Source organism: Falco peregrinus, chromosome 10 (genome assembly GCF_023634155.1).
Source record: "Falco peregrinus isolate bFalPer1 chromosome 10, bFalPer1.pri, whole genome shotgun sequence".
NCBI classification, from domain to species: domain Eukaryota; kingdom Metazoa; phylum Chordata; class Aves; order Falconiformes; family Falconidae; genus Falco; species Falco peregrinus.
The window spans coordinates 5,240,705-5,259,562 of NC_073730.1; the positions used below are offsets into that span (position 1 = coordinate 5,240,705).

At 40.0% G+C, this 18,858-nt stretch overlaps 1 protein-coding gene across 10 annotated transcripts in view; it reads right to left on the bottom strand.

The window, feature by feature from the left end:
- Positions 1-18,858, bottom strand: part of RC3H1 (ring finger and CCCH-type domains 1) — a 66,105-nt gene that overhangs the window by 23,328 nt on the left and 23,919 nt on the right. For 9 of the 10 annotated variants that reach the window (XM_027778557.2, XM_013294565.3, XM_027778555.2 and 6 more), the window contains exons 3-9: positions 11,460-11,580; positions 9,878-10,117; positions 8,570-8,745; positions 7,533-7,733; positions 6,666-6,798; positions 4,420-4,538; positions 2,336-2,448 (exon numbers count right to left, since the gene is read on the bottom strand). In XM_027778557.2, coding sequence (XP_027634358.2) covers positions 2,336-2,448; positions 4,420-4,538; positions 6,666-6,798; positions 7,533-7,733; positions 8,570-8,745; positions 9,878-10,117; positions 11,460-11,580 — 1,103 coding nt within the window. The remainder of the gene's footprint in view (positions 1-2,335; positions 2,449-4,419; positions 4,539-6,665; positions 6,799-7,532; positions 7,734-8,569; positions 8,746-9,877; positions 10,118-11,459; positions 11,581-18,858) is intronic. The other variant, XM_027778552.2, reaches the window with a different exon arrangement.

Here is an 18,858-nt window from a genome sequence, read left to right on the forward strand (position 1 = left end):
GGCCGTTTTGTTTTTTAGATATGACTGAGCATAGAGTCAGACAGTGTGATACCACTGTAGAAATTTGAGCCGTTGATCTCTTAAGAGTTCATTGACTGTCTTCTAGCCACCTTCCTAACTCTCCCGATTTCCTGTCTGGATTAATCTCTGCCCACATAATCACACTATAAATTCAAGCTACAGCTGACAGTGGGCATCATTCAGAATGCATTAAAAGAGAGTAAACAAATTAGGCCATCGCCACAGTAGAAGCACTTGAGCAGGGGCAGACTACAGCTTTCTAAACATGCTGCTCAGAAGTTCTTCTGGCATCTCATGTCAGCTGGACACAAGAGGCAAGCCAAGTGAGCTTCCCAGGCTGAACTTTGGGTTTTACTTGGGCATCCTGCTCAATACCCAAACCAGTTGCTCCCTGAAAAGCAGCAGCAGGACACTGGGAAACCACTGCCGTGTTCTCCCTGCCAGTTACTTCTGGATATCTGCCTCCCATCAGGTCCCCTGGAGGTACATTGTCCAATGGCTCCTGACTCTCTGAACGCTTGCACACTACTTTTAAGACAGGAGGACTGGCCATCCCCACCCATTCATCTAGAACACAAAAGAATGCTCAAGAGAGACAGGAGCACGTATATAAACATCTATTCAATCAAAGGTGACAGGAAGAGTTGATATAACACCCTCTCATGATAAAAATACTTAGAATAAAAGTAGTATTATGCTGCCCTCTGGATTGTTCTGAACAGGTTTATGAACCTTTGTTGCAGTCTCCACATGTGCAGGACACAAAAATAATCTAAAAAAGTTTCATATATGCCTATGTATACTGGGTCTTTGTCCCTTGTCCAGAGGGGAATGAGCTGCTGTTGTTCAAGCAAGTGCAGACTACAGTTTGCTATCTAAGGCTTTACTACACACTTCCCCATAATCCTCCTGCTAACTTAAAGCTACATGTAAGATACAGGAACTACATAACAATGGTAATGCATATTATTCATACTAAGCATTTTAAAAAGGAGTAACCCTAATGCAGTATCTACTCAAAGGAATTAAGCCAAGATAAAAGGTACAAGGAAGAATTTGAACTCAGAAGTCCCCCAGCCACCTACAGAAACCACTGTACCTTGAAACAGAACAACCACCCCATGACAACATTACTACCAAGACATACAAGTCAGTCTTGACAAAACAAGTCTCTTACATCTGCAAAGCTGACAAACAGCCCTTCTTGATACATACAGCTAGTTCAGAGATACTAATACTGACTCACCACTCTTGTTAACCATCCAAACCAGCACCACCAATCTCTATTTTCTTAACATCATGACGAAAGAGGAAAAACCCCAACTGCTTCTGCAGAACACAAGTATCAAAGTCCTATTCTCTGTTCATTTGAGTAACTGCCTTTGTCATTCTAACACCATGTGCTCTGTTATTTTTTTCTTCCTGTCTTGCCTATGCACCGCATGCTGGCTATACAGCCAATGAACTGCCATAATAATGTTTCAAGTTTTAGATTAAGGAAAATTAAAAAAGCTGCATAACATTTCCAAATCTTTGGCATTTTATTCTGATTGGAGAAAAAAAACACCTCTTCTTTAAAAGACATTAACTATTTTAGCCTGAAAACCAAGTTTTATGTACTGTATTAATTATATTGTATTTTTTTCTTTTAAATAATCCATTTTACTTTAAAAAAAGTTAAGACAACCTTCAGAACAGCAGATAACTGGGTGCCCCCTCCTGATCTGTAAAGCATGTAGCTTATTTACTGCAGGCTTTGTATGACCACCATCTTTTAACCCTTCAACAATAGCTTTAACCACTTTAAGGTTACTGCATGTGCAATCTGCCAAGAAGTTTCAAAGAATAACTGTTGCAGGAAAAAAACAAATTGCAATGATAATTTCTAGCTCTCTGGATAGCCCTAGCAGCACAGAAAAACAAGAGAACCCCTGCCATCTGGAGAACTGCCAGGAACCTAGCTGAATATAAAGGCAAGATGAGAAGTACACACAAATAAACGAGCATAATGGATGCAGACAGCATGTTTAGTCACACTTAAGAAATAAGAAAAACAGCCCACCTCCAAAGTCTCAAATAACACCCGTGTCAACATAAGACTTTCAGAGCTGCATTACTGCTGAACAAGGCAAAATATCCTGTATTTAAGAACAAACAATTCCAAAACTTGAGATGACTGCTAAGTTTTTCAAATTATTTCTTGCTAACATGACAGACAAGTGATATCAAGGAATGAGTACAGGAGGCACGCATGACTCACATGTAAGACAAAACAGAGACTGGACCCATTTCTACTATAAGAGGTAACACTTACTTTTCTAGCTCCTCCTGTGAATGTGCAAAGGTGCAGCTGGCCCCTCGGGGGCATCCTCCTCTCTGTTTCATGTCTCTGCACATGTATGTCTTGTACTTGCTGTGTTGAGGAGGCTGACAAGGTTAGAGACACCACGTGAGATACCTGAAGACAAGTACGCTTAACCAAGAGCTGAACATACCCCTCTATTAAAAGGCCCAATGTTTGACTGTTAACAACTCCTTCAATTTAAATGTTCCAGAAGTACCTACTGTGAAATAAATGACTGGAGCAGTATTGGTATTTGGTTCTTCAGAACTACTGGATTCAGGAATTAATATTTTGACAACTAAGTCACTATCAGGTTTTTAAAACATTGTTATCTGAATTCCTTACTGAAGCTTGATTGGAACACAGCTGTATGTTTCAGGCCACAGTTAAGTGGACAAAACTGATACAGGCTGAAAAAATTATCATGCTTAACCAGAAATCACCAGATATTCATCAAACTTTGTGGTAGATTGAAAGTTTAGTCAATTATTTCTCCCTTGATTTCTCTTAGCTCAAAATGGCAATTGATGAAATCCAACTCTCATAGACAAAGGGATACTCAAGACCCCTTTTAGCCCACTTTGGACTAAAAATCTCTTCACCATCTATAATAATTATTTCAGTCAATCGCTGAGAATGCAATCTTACTCCTACACACATCAGCAGGGTATGGGTTGTCTTCTGTATTTTTCTTAGTTAAGTTTCCCAAGAAACAATTTACTGCAATCTTACTGTCTGCATATACACCCATGTGCCAGTCTCTCTAAATAAATTTTGACAGAAGGCCAGAGGTGGTCTCAAAGACATTTAGGTTCCTACAGTTTTTAAGGCAGAATTACATCAGTGGCAGAAATACTTTATCAGAGCTCCCACTGAGGGAAAAGGTCTGTAAAATAAACTTTTGCTTCCTGAAAAACAGCCAAAAGATGTAAATCTGTAAGAAGCCACCTGCAAACTGATTATTTTTATAATTTTTTTTGTCATCTACTGCAGTGAAAAAAAAGGATTTAGGCAGGGTGCACGTAAGCTGCACAGCCTTCTGCTGGCCACTGCTGCCAGCCAGCAGTACTCTGCCCAATGATCAGCAGATGTCCCCTTTCTCACTTGGGAGGCTCTGAGTTCCCTTCCAAGCAGCACAGCATGTACCAGGTCTAGGCGATGGTCTTACCAGAACAAAAACCCTCACTGTTTTTCCCACCACGATTCCACTTGTGTATTCCTACTGCTTTTCTTTCTGCTGGTAGCAGTGCTCATTAAGCTTCGCAATGAATGCAAAAAAGGTAGAACAGCAGAAATAATTCACTTCAATTTTGCCTCTTTTTTTTTGTTTTTGGCAGAGATAATCTTTCTACTAGTTCTGCTCCCCAAACCAGCTCTCCAAAGGGTAAGTGCCAAAGCAAGGGAGGGGGTGGGGAACTGCGTGACAGGCAGCTCTGTCTTGCAGCAGCAGCTAGCATTTGTATCAACTTAGCTATAATACAAAATGAGATCAGAGGAACATGTGGTAAGATAACTATGAGGTAAGCTAATTATGTATGTGACAACATCATTTTCTTTCAGATACAAAAAAAGTTTCAGGAATGTGAATTGCATCTTTATATGATGTTACCCCAAATCTTCAAACTTTACAGACCATTAAGTACAGGTATAAGAATAATTCATTAACACAGAGCCATCTGGCTGAAATATGTCCCGTTAAAACAAACCCCAGAAAATTCACACAGATGATAGTGCCAGGCACCCCGACCTCTCTTCCCCACCCTCTAGTCAGGAGGGTTGTTTATTCATTTCCCTAAACTTGCAGCACAATCAGACTGTTTTCACCCTAGTGAGCTGTGCAAATTAATGCCACAGGTATAGGGGGGCGTGAGGCGTAGTGATTTGGGTTTTTTCCTTTATTGTTCGTTTCTTTTTTGATAAATATGTCACAGCAGTGATGTTTTCCATCAGCTCTTTGTCAAAGCAAATCTCCTCCAGGTGACATTAGTAAACCTCTACTATTAGGTACTGCCAATAAAATTTAGGGGTAAGCACTTAAATTATTTGGCTTTTACCTGTTGCTGATCTGTTCCTTTCTTGCTGTGATTCTGGATATAATCAACCAAGCCGTGAACCACAGTCCTCACAGCAACTAGTCCGTTTTCCAACTGTTCCCATGTTGGAGGTGGAGCATCTATTGCATTGACAGCAAACAGAATATAAAAAGAAAAATCAGAAGGAGTCTTCCAAAACCAGGTATGGAGAAACCATCAGTATTGCAAAACTTCACCAGACAACTGAAGAGATTTTATCAGAAATGTGTTATTAGATAAAAGCATTCAGCACCTTAATTCAAGGGAAAAGCACCACTTAAAGAATAAAGCTACCTATAGACTCAAGATTAAACCACACAAAATACCAAACGAGCCAGCAAGACTAGTATTAACACGTCAAATTATTTCCTTTTACCAGAATCTCCACATATCACAAGAACTCCAGAGTAAATGCACTGTACAAATTCCGCATGTAATTAAAAAAAAAAAATCAGGCTGAAAATCTCTCTTCACATTCAGACCCCAGTAGGTAAAAATCATTCTGTACAAATACCATCACTGGCCTAGATCACACAGACACAGTCACTGAACAGCAACAGAAATTGCTGCTTCTCAGATGGAAAAATGTCACAAGGCGCATCTATGTATCAGAACACCCTCTAACAGAGCAATGTGAATAAACTCTACAGTCGCAATTCTATAGGGGCACTTGTTTCTTCTAGCCAATTTCCTTTTCTAATTGTTTAATCCATTCCAGCAGATGACACTCCCACCACGTGCCTACACACCCTGCTGTAAAACAGAAGACCTCAAAGTGCCTTTCAAGATCTTGGCATAATTACATTCTATTCTGCTCGCAAGGACTACACTTCCAGAGGAACCTCAATGTACCTATAGAACAACAGGGAAGCAACTCAACAGCACAGAAGAGAAGCATCAAGATCAGACTCACCTACTGAAACTGAGTAAGGCTACTAGCAATTCCACTTTCCATATCAGCCTTTGGCTAACAAATTTGCAGTACACAGAGTTTTGTCCCTGACTTGTTACAGCATGAAAGATTTGGGAAGAAAGCACTGCATCTCCTTTATCTGTAAAGTACAACTGGTCCCCATTTGAGAGGTAACTATTTGCTTGAACAAACAAATTGGTAACTAAAAATTTTTACCTCCCGAAACCAAAGTTTAGGTCTTCACAGCATTTTGATATTGATTTTGATAATACTAATAGGTATAAAACAAAACTTCAGCCACAGCACTCTGTTCTGTCCCTTCCCTTCTCCCTCAGGCAGTCCATCCTCACAGTGCCGCTTTTTCAACAATTTCCATTTTTCTCTCCTGTCAACAACGTAAGATTTTATTTCCCAGTTATACTCTTTCCAACTATCGTCCCCTTCCCCGACTGTCCTTCACACCTTTGCAGAATTACGTATGAACAAGGAAAATACTGAATTCCCTAGCATAACAAACCTTTCTTGCCTAGACTGATTTTTTCCCAGCTTCTGTCTAATCAATCCATCAAAACTGTACTTTAGAATCCAAAACTGTTTACACAGAAGGTGCCTTATGATTTAACGCTGCCTCTGAGAGTCTTCCAAGTGAAATGTCTGCAGGCTAGAGACCTCAGATCAAAAACTAATACACAGAATTTCTAGAACAAAGAAAAAGACATCCTATTTTTAGATAAGTTAATAGAAGTCCTTAATTTGGTGTTTTCTTGACTACTTTCCCTACTTGTTCACAAATTATTTCCTCTGGTGAAGGACTGGAGAGAAAGATCCCAGTGACAGCTAAGGCTCTGCATTAAGCACAGTGGTTCTAGCAATCTTCCTGTTGCTTTGCAAATCTGATTTCAAATGGCAGCACATGTACTAAAAAAGGGGAAAATAAGGAAACCAAGACTGCTGCCACTCCCCCTGGTAGCATTGCCCAATGTCAAGTACACACCATGTCACCTCGCAAGATTGTATGTATTCAACATCCTCATCCATGCTCATGCAGAGCAGTCAAACAAGGAAGCTCTTTTCAGAGAAGCGGTGAAATTATTCCTGCCATACTTTTGAATCTATTTTAGCTTCAAAATAGTTTAGTTCCTCACAAAGATTACTACCGTTCCCAGGCTGATTATGAATATCACTCAAGAATCTTAAGTTTATGAGTTAGAAGACGTTCCTTGCATTTGATGAACAGCTTTCAATCCTTCAACAGGGCTAAGCTCCTCTTGCTAAACTGTAAGTCAAAGGTTTTTATAAAACATCTAAAACTTACCTGGACTGGGATCAATGTTTGCCAGGAGCTCTAGGTGAGGTCGAAGACGATTCAGGTTAGCTGGATCTCCGGTCCTCTGAAGAGCAATAGTTAGTTCCTGAACACTCTGCGCAAATGAGGCTGGGGTCTGCAACTTAAAAAAATTATTATAATTAACTTTCTACAGGCAAAGCAATCCTCATGGTTTCTGAAGGTTGGTCCACAGGCTCACAAGAGCAGTCTTCCAAAACTGGAATAAAATGCTTTTCACACAAGCCCATTTCAGTCAGTACCTTCTATTAAATTCTTTCTCTGGCATATGAACACACAATTCTTTGACACTGCAGGTTAAAATACAGCTCTAAATAGACAAAACAAAGGCTGGTATTTTTTCTACCAATACAACCTATTTCTTTTCTGTGTTGTGCTGGCACCCAGAGAATATTAGAAACCATTTAATTTAAACTTCAAGGGATCAGAGCATTTCCAGAATCAAGTAATTTTATTTAAGGAATGTGCTTCCACATCTTTCTTACTTCAGGTGTAGACCTGCCTGGAAACATGAACCATTAACCCCTGTTACTACATTGGCAGTTATCAGCTGTTAAGAAAGGACACATCCCAACCGTGTAGCTAACCTTTGTGGCTTCCCACCTGCAGAAAGAAGTAAAGTAGAAAGAGATGGCAGGATGGCAGAGGGAGCAAGATTCATTAGGTTGGTTACAAATACATATTTGAATTAATTAGGCCACAACAAGTTTTGAAATAACAGGGGAAATGATTAATGGGCGAGTACACATGGGCACAACTTGTAAAATCATGTTACAAGCATTTAAATCTACTACAGTTGCAAACAAGATAGACAAGGCTGATTTTAGGTGGCTTTACCTTGTCAATGATGGACTGCATGTGGGATTTGTGGGACTGGTCTCCGTATAACAGTGAGGACCACTGATCTGGTGCAATGCGTAAACCTGCTTCCATAGCTATTTGAACTATCTGGGAATCATGTTCCCTTCTCAGAGCTTCGTAAGTCCGAAATTCCTCTTTCAGTTGCATCAGAGAGGAATCCTCATCCCGCTTTGTCACCTAATAGGGAGAAACAAGCCAAATACAATTAAGCAGGATAAACCAGAGATTACGTAAAGTCTAAGGCAAGTGAAATCTTCAGTCAACAATGAAGTTCTTCCTCCCAAACTGAACTATGACACCACGCAGCAAACGCTAGTTCCTACTAAAATAACACACTCCTCATAAAGCTGAACCTCTATGAAATGGATTATTGAACGTAACTTACTCTGACCCAGATACTGGTGGAAGTGTCAATACTTCCTAAAACAACTTTATAGCATCCACACCTTACTTCTCCGGTCAGGGTGGTTTTTTGTTTTTTGGTTTGTTTTTTTCAGAATTTTGTTTGAGGGTACAATTAGAAGCACACAAAATGTTTTTCACCTCGGTTAGCAAAAGTGAATGACGTTTAAGTTGAGGACCTAGGAATGGACCATTAAATACTGAAAGCAGATCAAGCAGCTTAAGTTCCCTTTATACAACACTGATATCCAAAAGCCTCACATTCCTTTATTTCTAACTACATCACTACTCAATTAACTGAACAGGGGCTTTTCCAGCTTTAAGCCTCCTTTAAGGAGATAAGCCATGCTGACTTACATACAAGTTTTCTTACTGGGCACCTATTAAACCTGGACAGAGTCAAAACCTAGCTTTACAGCTTACAGTTGCAATTTTAGCCTACATTGCCATCATAGCTGTACAACAGAGAACTCTCCAAATATGTGTGACTACATGAATAATATTTTCTAGAACTACATCTATTTTTATGTTACAGAACAATGAAAACTCAAAGTGTAAACCCAATAGTTTTCACAGCATTATGAAATCTCCAAAAACAATCTTCTTCATACCTTGAAGCATGAGGCTCTGTAAAGAAGCTGGACAACATGCCCAATGCTAGTTTTAGAAGCTTGAGGAAATCGCGGCTCCAGCCTCTGAACCACAAAGAGAACCAAGACCTTTCGTGACAAAGCAGATCCATCTTCCAGAGCCAGCAGAACCAGCTTTAAAGCCTCCTCTTGCATTGCTGGTGGGGGGAAAACGCAAAGAAGAGACAAAGAATGAGAGAAGACCAAGAAAGATTTCTGCAGATTCTTGCTTTCCTACAAGTGGGAGATGGCTACAGGCCCCCTCCCCCACAACACACACACTCACAGATGGGAAAGGGAGCTCAGCAAGAAGGGAGGGAAAAGAGCAAAGGAACATCTTCAGAGTCCTAGACTGTGCCTGGGGAAATAAGACTTAAATTTTAGTAGTAGTAGTAGTAGTAGTTCTATTTTGGGTTTCAGATGATAGGAAGACTTCTTTGTTCCTGTCTCTATGTCCCTCTTGATTATTAGCAATTTTTCAAAGTGTACTATCTACATCCCACATCTATCCCAGCAGAAAAAGCTGACAGGCTGAGTGCAAGGTTGGTTCCCACGCAGGTAAAAGAGAACTGATGTCCACACAAATAAATCAGGTGCTGTAACACCACATATTTTGCCATTTAACAAGCCTCTCTTCCCCACAGTAGTTCAAAAGTTAGCATCCCAAAGTTACTCTTCCATAGTTTGGTTCAGTGGGGGAAAGCTTCTTCATTTTTTTCTTTAAGAAACTGGCTTCCTATTTCAAGGCATTCTTTCTGTTGGTCTTCAAGTTAAGTCTACATTTTCAGTAACAAAACTTCAATTATTTAAGCAAAATTGATTGCTTAAGAATTCTATGAAAAGGAATTTAATTTTTAAGTACTTTTTAAAAATGCATACACACACCCCCCCAAATGTAATAAAACTCCCCACAACTGTTTTGTATGTTTGTTACCAAAGAGAAGGAAAAGCAGCTATGTCCAGTCACTTCTAGTAACATAATTTTTTCCACAAGGGTCTTCTGAGTGTAGCAAGTGATGAACTACTTCCATTTGAACTTAGCACAAGAACAAAAGGACACACATTATTCTGAATTTTATAGAAGACTTGCAAAAGCACTAAAAATGCAAGAAAATCTGTGACAGCAGCCCAATAGATGTATCATTAGTTCTGAAGACTTACTATTAAGAAATTAATCCACTGCCTAATTAAAAAAAATAATAAAAATCACTCAGGCAATCTGACACCCATTTATCAATCCTCATTTCTCAGTTGCTTCTAGTATAGAAGTAGTACTGTGATGTTACCTACCTGGTCCAAGGAACTGGCACCCCCTGGCTCTCACTGCAGCCCAGAGGTTGGAGGAGAGCTGCTGAGGATTTTGATGCTGAAGAATGAGCTCTGTGACTGTTCTTTCACCAAGTGACCGTGCTGCACGCATGGCTCTGATCCGCCCTTCTTCCTCCACTAGCTGGCAATGAACTAATGTCACAAGTTTCCGTTGCATGGGACGACTTAGCACGCTCTGAGTAGTACTGTTAAGACCCACACCTCCAAAACAAAGTGAAGCAGAAAAAAAATAATAAACTACCTCGTATCATCTCCTCTTCTTCTGTCAGCCTTCAACCACTGTACTGCAGAAGTGTAAACCTAGCTGTCCTGATGTCCACTTAGTTAAACAGAACACTAGAGAAGGCATATCAGAAGTTCATTTTTGTCAGTTTACTTTACTTGGCATTAAAAGCAAACAGTTCCTGGGAGTCAGCTTTCCCACAGGTTTTAAGTAGTGTGATTGACTCTTTTGGCTCTCTAAGAAGGTGGAACCGCTAATGAATTCTCTCCTTGTGTTGGTAATCTGTCCTGCACCTTCCCATACAGATTCCCAGGTGTCTCCTCAAAGGTAAAATCATCATGCAGTTCCCTTATTCATGGGCTTCAGGGATCACTGCTGCCTTTGATGTCTGTCTGTTTTCACCAGACATTTAGCTTCTTATCTGCATCTAGTATCTTCACTGCTTTGGCCTAGCCAAACAAACTTACACCTAATTTCAAAACTGCTTGGCTGATATTTTTTTATGTGCAAAACCTGCGATTCACAGATGCACTGGGAGCCACATAAAGCAGGTTAAAGGAACAAGTGACTTGCGGGACATATGGCTGCCATACCGAGTTTGTTCTACAGCACCCAAGCTTATTCATTGGGCCACTGCTACTCAGAGTGGTATTGCTATCACACTGCGCTACCTGGAAAAGCCTGAGACAGCATTTTGTAAAAAATTCAATAATGCCCATGATGCTCACCTCTACTACTTAAGTTGACAGATTTTTCCCCGAGTCCACCATATGTAATACAGATAAAATCCATACTCTTGACCCCAGTGCAGTTTAGCTAAATTAGAACTACTCAGATTGACTCAGCTCTTGTGTAAGACCTTGTATAAACAGACTATTACTTATTTCTCTTATATACCCCATATGCAGTAACTTTCTCATTTCAGTTTATTCCTCCTCCACAAACAAGCTGTGTTACTACAGTTCTCAAAGCAAAGCATAACTCAAAAAAAAAAAAAAAAAAAAAGCAGAATTATCTATTTGTACTTAGTCTGCAGAAGTCAACCCAAGTTACAAAGTTTGGTTCAACTTACTATACCATGGCCAAATACCACAGCCTTTTCTCAGTATCAGTTTTAACAAAATGCCTTTAGATTCCACTGCCCCCCACCCCCGCTGCTGTGAAGACATAACCTTAATACTTAGGAAATTTGTTTCATTTTGTTTTTTAAACTAGATTTATATCTATTTTTCAAACAAGCTAACTAATCATTTGGATAGTTTGTTTTGCCTCTTATTTGTTTCTAGCTTTCATTTTCAAAGGAAACAATGCAGGAACTACCTCTCGCGCTGCTGAGTGGTTTGAGGTACAACGCCAACTCTTCCACACATTTTTTGCCCTCCTCATAATGCTTGGTGTCTTCAGCTCCACTACATAAAGTAATTGGCTGCTGCTCAGGAACCTGAAAAGAGATGACATGTACATCTACAATGAATATACACAAATAAATGGCAGCCATGCTTACAAACACTTGTTAATATCAAGTATTTCCTGTTTTCCTCCCCTTTGGGTTTCTTTCTATATTAGTAAGCATTTTTCCAGCTTGTTTAATGAACAAACAACATTAAAAAAAAAAAACAGTGTTAAAAAAAATAACGTAAAGAATTTATGTTTAGCAGACTTGTTTTATTTAGTGGCTAACAGGAACGAGAAGCAGAAGGGTTTATTCTGTGACAAAAAGTATTACATGATAACATGCTGCTACTTATAACTGCAAAACTCTGGCTGAAATAACACACATATCGAGACATTTCCAAAGCTGGCTGGCTGGCAATCAAATAAGACAAACCCTGGTTTGCAGGTAGCAGAGATTCATATCTAGGGCCTCACAGCTCTAAAATCATCCAGGGATACGTGACTGGAGTTATTTGGATTTGTGGGAAGAAAGACTTAGCAGCAGATATTTTAAGACACCCTTGGAATGTATTCTAACTAGACTCAATTATCAAGCAGCAAGACCAAGTTATGTTACACAGTGCATATGAACACACCCTGCAAGTATTAATCTGACACCACAGGCCACTTACATCCTTGGGGTATATGTGTGTGGGGCTTTTTTTGGTTGTGGCATTTATTCCTTCATCCAGGCATTCAGCAGAAATTAGGATTTTTCAAAGGGATGTTGGACCACCCCTCCCCCCAAGTTATAATTTTAGTTTTGTTTTCCTCCAGGTAAACTCTTAAAGCTTTAAACAAATTTGAGAGTGCAGTATACAACTGTACTAATGTTTCTCAACATCACCATTCAGCAATCAGTTATCTATGTGATAGTATAGGGAACAGGAATTTCTCAGAAGACTAAATGCAAGCACTTTTTGCGTTATGCTATTGAAGTGCAAATAGATCTCAGACTTCTATTTCTAAGTCAATCACTATCCCACTGGTAATAGCACACTAATCTCACGCTAATCTCTGCTTACAGGGAACAACTCAGGCCCTCAGTGTAAGAGCACAAGCCTTTAATGCTTGAGTTAAAGACAGCTACAAACCCGCTAACCTTCACATGCAACTCAGCCATGTAGAGAGTAGCATTATGATGGCAGCAGCAAATAAAAGCACTGAACATATCTAAATAGATATATATCTACACACACACATACTGTTGTCACCAAAGCAGACAGGAGCTTTCCTATCAATTTTAATAGAAAATAATAAATTTTCATAGGAAGTAATCAATGAGATCATACTTCTCCTACAGGTTTATACAACTACGCATGCTAAGTTGCTCATTTGACACACATGGCCAAATAAAAAGTTACTAGCTGGATCACTCTGGCTTTTACAGCAGGTGACAAAAAAGTCTCTGAGTATACATATCAGCTGCAATTAAGAGAGCTGATGCCACCTCAAAACTGACATAATCAAGATAGCCTGGATCAGACAACGCCCCTTTTATCCCTATTAAAGGGAAAACCAAACCCATGTTTTATCACACCAAGACAGCAAGGTTAGCCTGGATGCTTTTCACAGACTGCAGTTAACATCTGAAGTTCTGTGGGGTGGTTTTTTTTGTTGTTTTGTTTTAATTTCGGTAATAGGGTTGTCTTTCTTTGGGGTGTTTGGTTTTTTTTTTTTGTCTGTAAGCAAGAAAGCTTACAGGCAATTTTGCAACTATATGTTACAGTGGTCAGTTGTAACTGTTGCAACAGCAACAGCCTCAGCTGGACTGGTTTCTCAGGATTTGGGAAACAAATATTAACACCTTCAATATTTGCTTTCATGTTAACAGAACACACCAAATACTCCACCTCCTTTTCAAAGCCACTGCCATTTTAGCAGTCTGCCTCTGTCTGGGAAGTTATACAAGCAGAACTGGCTTATTGATCAAACAACACACATCTCATGCATTTGTGCTGAGACAGAGACTACACAGTCCGTGTGCCCTATTTACTGCTGTAATGTATTTTGTGCAAATTCCTATTTACTCCTGCAAGCATGCAATCTGGCACCGGCAACAACTTGAAATACAACCACAGTGTCACAACACGCAGCAGACAAAGGAGGTTTGGAACAGACATGGGACAGGAAGCTGTGTTCAGCCCTGGATTTCCATCTTGTTAAGGTAGGTTTAGCATACATTCACTGCAGCAGTTTGGAATGCCATATGCAACACTAACTCCATCAGCGAGGCACAAGGGCTGTCTAGGCAGCTAACAGAAAGCTCCCCCCTGCCCCAGGAAAAAGCTGGCATAGAAAAGCTTCCAAGAGTTAATCAAGCTGTTCAACACTATCTGCATATCATTCCCATTTCTTCTCTTTGCAAGTGAAGCTTCAGTGTAAAAATCTAAATGCCTTGCACAACTGTACTGTTTGCAAAACAAGGCTGAAAGGTTACAGTTTAACTTTCATCCCGAGCTGGAGCCAGTGTAGTAACTAAACAGTAAAACAAGATGATTATTTTTAAGTTTCACCCATTTTCAGGGGAAGAGAATATATTTCACCTCACACACACTTCCATCTTCACTCATGCAATGCAACACAGCAAAACTTCCAAGTAATCTGCCCTTTTGCTGCTTCTCTTATATGCACTTCTGAGACATTTAAAATATTTTAAGGCTAGAATGATTATAACAATGGTATCTACCAAGAGAAAAATGGTAAACACATGATTCATAAAAGTCACGGGAGATCTGTGCATTAATTTTGGCTCTTATCATGGAATTACTGATGGACAACTGAGAAATAACTCTAAAGGATTTTTGCTTCCCCTTCACAAAATAGCCTTTCAATACCGTGCAGGACCCTATAGTCACTTATGTTACAACACCTCTTGAGAGTCTCAAAACAGATGCCCTGCAGAGCAAGTTCATTATTTTCATCCTCACTCAATATTCCACTCTTCCAGACACCACACCCTTATCACACTTTTCAGTGCAAATATATTTACATAATATAATAAACACCTCCCAAGGGGGACTAGAACAAGACAGGAAAAATAATCTCAGCTGTTTAATTACTTTAAATTTGTGATAATTCTGCATGCATTTGCCTTGGCAATGACTGCGAGTACCTTGGTAGTGGAATGCTGCCCATCAGCATGACTACTTGTGGCTGTGGGAAGAGGCAGGTTATGACGGCATGAGGAAGGGGACCGGAAAAGAATGCTAAAGCATCATCTCATACCAGGCAGTGATTTTGAGTTGGTCATTTAAGTGTAATTTGATGAAAGATGTCAGCTTGAGTTGTTGCTAATTACCATTAGACATCTAATTGCACAGTATGAGAACATGTTAAAAAGACCAAACGCCTTCTTGTTGGGTCTGAAAACTCCTTCCCTCATTATACCACCCCCCTGTGAATGGATGATTCGCTTCCTGCCAAAAAAAAAAAAAAAAAACCAAACAAAAAAACCCCAAAGCCTACTGTCTTCAGTTCCTCAAGAGTTCACACTAAGGACAGCTACTTCACAGATAAATCTTCTTTTGAGGTACCTCATTCCACCAGAGATAACAATAAAAATATTATTGAAATGTGACACTAATATCTCTGCGATTGTAATCTTCCACTTTTGAAAGGGCTGTTAAGATCACTCACCTGTTCTCTTGTCATATGCATGACCCCATTGCCTAATGCCTAGAATTTTATTTATCACATCCAGCAGGAGACTATGAAAGAAATTAAAGCACCTCAGTAATTTTTGCCACTTAATGTCACCTGTTTGGAACGTGCACACTGCTGTTTCATGTGTTAAAAAAACAGGAGGGAAGAGCTTAGATGACAGATCCATGATTCTGCACCTTCAAAACACTGGCCTGGGGAATGTTTAAAATAGGTGCATATAGCGAGTACTATGTGGATGCTTGAATAGTTAAAACTCAAACCCTCATTCCCAAAGAAACTGGCTTAAGGGATTTCTTTACCCAAGAAGTTTAAAAAGCAAGGTATCCCATGAACGCCTTCCTTAATTTGTGTTTAAGGCAGCCACTGTGTCTCTCCCTTTCCTCACAATATGCTTAGCTCCTGCTTAGGCACTCAGCTATTTCCAGCTCTCCCAGGAGTAATTCTCATCTTCCCCTTACAATCCCTTCTGCCCCTCAACCCTCATCTTATATGGCTGAACTTATCTATATGTGGGCTGAATTGCCTGACCACTGCCTTCCAGAACAGGCCCTGTAACCACTGTTGATGTGTGCCATGCTACAGCGGGGCAGCAGGAATCTGTGTGTCTGCAACAGTTAATTTTCACATCAAGGGTGGCTATAACCTGAGCAACAGGTTTCATTTTTGCAAAGGGGTGGGGAAAGGCAAAAACCGAGAAACAGCCTGTTATTCGAGAAAGAAACCAACTCTCTTCACCATTAAAGTGACAAAATCTACAGAGAGAGCAAGCAACCGCTATTGTCTGAGAAATAGGTTACTGCTTTCTCGGGTGACTGTGTGACAAATTTAGCACATTTTCCCCAGAAGTACAGTTCTGCTCATTTCACCCATTGTGCCTGTGCAAAAGCCAAGCAATGTGACTTGCCCTGGAATCCTATCATTGCTGCCAGTCATGACAGAATAGATTTGCTTCTTCAAACTGCCTGGTTCCCTCCTCTGCCTCCAGCAAAAAAGCACTTAACACTTATAAATGTGTGAACTTCTCAGAAGCCTCCCCACAGGGAAAAGAACAAACTGTTCTTTCGCCCCCCAGATAAAAGCTTTCATTGTGTTGTATTGTATTTCACTCTAAAAGGAAACCTGTACTTTGGAATTTATCATTTAAAAATAAAGTATTACAAGTCTCCATGGACTCAGGTTAAGGTGTACAGGGGGTTGTTTGAGAGATTAGAGGACATTAACAACGCATACACCCTCCTGACACCAAGTAGAAGAACAAGAAAATGGACTTAGTTTCATCAAAATTTATGATACTACTCATGCTTCATAAACCAGCTTGCTGCTCACAGATCATTTTCATTGACATGTACCAAAGAGCCCACCTTCTTAATGGGACAGAGTTAAAAAATCACTGTAGTTTCTCTAAAGTACACACCCCCCACCCCAAGCCTTTTTCTGTGAAAGTATTTTTTAAATGGCCTTAGAGATACTAGTGGAAAACAGCAAATGTTTCCCTGTTCCTTCACTGAAAATAGTGTACTTGTTTTCTAGTACTCCACAGGTGCTAGGAAGGGAAAGGGAGGGTGAGTTACACTGAACACTGATTTCATTCACATCCTCATTGAAATTAGGAGCTGGCGGGGGGGAGGTAGTGCAAATGTCTCTTAAGGGGAAAGTTCATCAGTAATAAAAACTCAGCTAAGATGACCCATTATTGTTTAGGTAACAGAATGCAGCAAGCAGCATACGTAGAATCATAGAAGATCTCAAGCTGGAAGCAACCCGTAAGGATCATGCAGGAACAAGCAGCTAATGAGAGCTAAGGGAATACTGTTTCTTTTGGTGATATTTCCAGCTTTTTAAGGTCACCAAAAAAATCCTATGACTCGTGATCACATAAAAATTTAAGATATAAAAATGAGCACAGAAATAGCGTCATTAATTCAAAGTTGGAACCTAGAGTTCAGAGCACTCTCAAGACAAATACAACACCACCATAAAGCCACTCTTCCTTCTTCATACCTCACACATATGCATAAGGGAACTGGCTGCCTAACTAGCAAAACCAGAATAAAGTTCTCAATTACCTGTGACAGAGGCAGGGTGATTTTTCATCGTATTTCAGAAGATCTTGTTTTTATGGAAATTTTAATTCAGACAAAGTTCAAGTTAAAAGCTATCACATAGCTTCTCACAAAACTTAACAAATGCACACAGAACAACCAAAAAAATGCAAGAGGAAAAGGCATTTATCATAAGCGTGGACATTTGGATACAGCTGGAACTTTTCTAGAAACTCCAGAGAGGAAGGAAGAAGATATAAGGAAGATAAAGAATTACAGCATTTATTTATTTATGGCATCACCCACAGATTTCACACTGTTTGGAAGCTCTTCAAAGATGGCAGCATACGTATATCACAGAAATGGAAGCACACAGTCTCATCACCGTCTCCTGCAGAGCAGGATGAGTCACTTGGCACAACCAGAAACAGAATTAAATTTAAAGCTTCTGAAATAACTTCTATGCCATACACCACAACAGAACAAATTAGCTGTATTACTTGATAAATCAAATGAAAAGAAAAGCGGCAAAAGCACGTCTAGATCTCTAGGTCCCAGTGCCTAATAAAAAGCATTCTAAGAGCATCTTTCCTCCACACCACAGCTCTTCCATTTTCCCTGAACTATGGATCTTCTTGAATTTCGCTGCCTCCAACTCTGCTGAACCGAGACACAGAAGCAGAACAAAACAAAACAATAATCCCTCTATGATAACTGCATCCCATCTACATTTTTGTCCCTCACCCGTAAGTTACACAACATTGTCCCTGCTCTCCCCAAGTCCACAATCCTTTCCACTCCTGGGAGGTATGGGTCACAGGATCTAACCATGCCAAGTTTATGTCAATTTAAGTCTGTGTTGCAACTGAACAGGAGGACAATGCTGCTTTCCACACATCCTTGCCCTTTTTCTCAGGCTGCTGCTGTCAGTACCAGTGCCACTGGAGTACTCACCTCCATCAGATCAGCGGTGCAGCTGACCTTACGAGTACCCTTTCCACCAGAAAGGGGAGTTCGGGCAGGCTCCCCCCATTCACCTATACAGGTTTAGGTTAATATACCAGCTCAGAAAGTTACATTTCCAGAGCACAGTTTCAAATTAAACATAAAGCAGTACAAAGGCTGCTACCAGAAGGGTCTGATTCACTTCTCTTACTCTCTCCCTCCTGGCTTTCAGGACAACTGATCACAAGCCTGTAGGGTGAACATGGTAAAGCAAGTAAACCACCACAGAAGAATGGCTTCCCACCAGTTAAGCTCACTGATTCCAGTTCATCCTTTCAGCAAAGAATGGCTAGGGAAGAAGGAAGCAAACAGAACCAACGTGTTCTGGTGGTAGCTCAGAGTTACACTGAATTAGATGAACACAAAATCAGTCAGCTACCAGCAGAATCAAAATTTGAACAGTTGTTCAGGGCACCTTTACTACAGCATGCCTAAGGTCTAAAACCTGTATTCATCAGTCTACAAAAAGGTAGATGTCTACTCTACATACTGTTAACAGAGTCATTATTCTTTATTCATGAGTTGTCCTCCCAAAAGAAAGATGGATAACAATGTAGAAACAGATTTTTTTT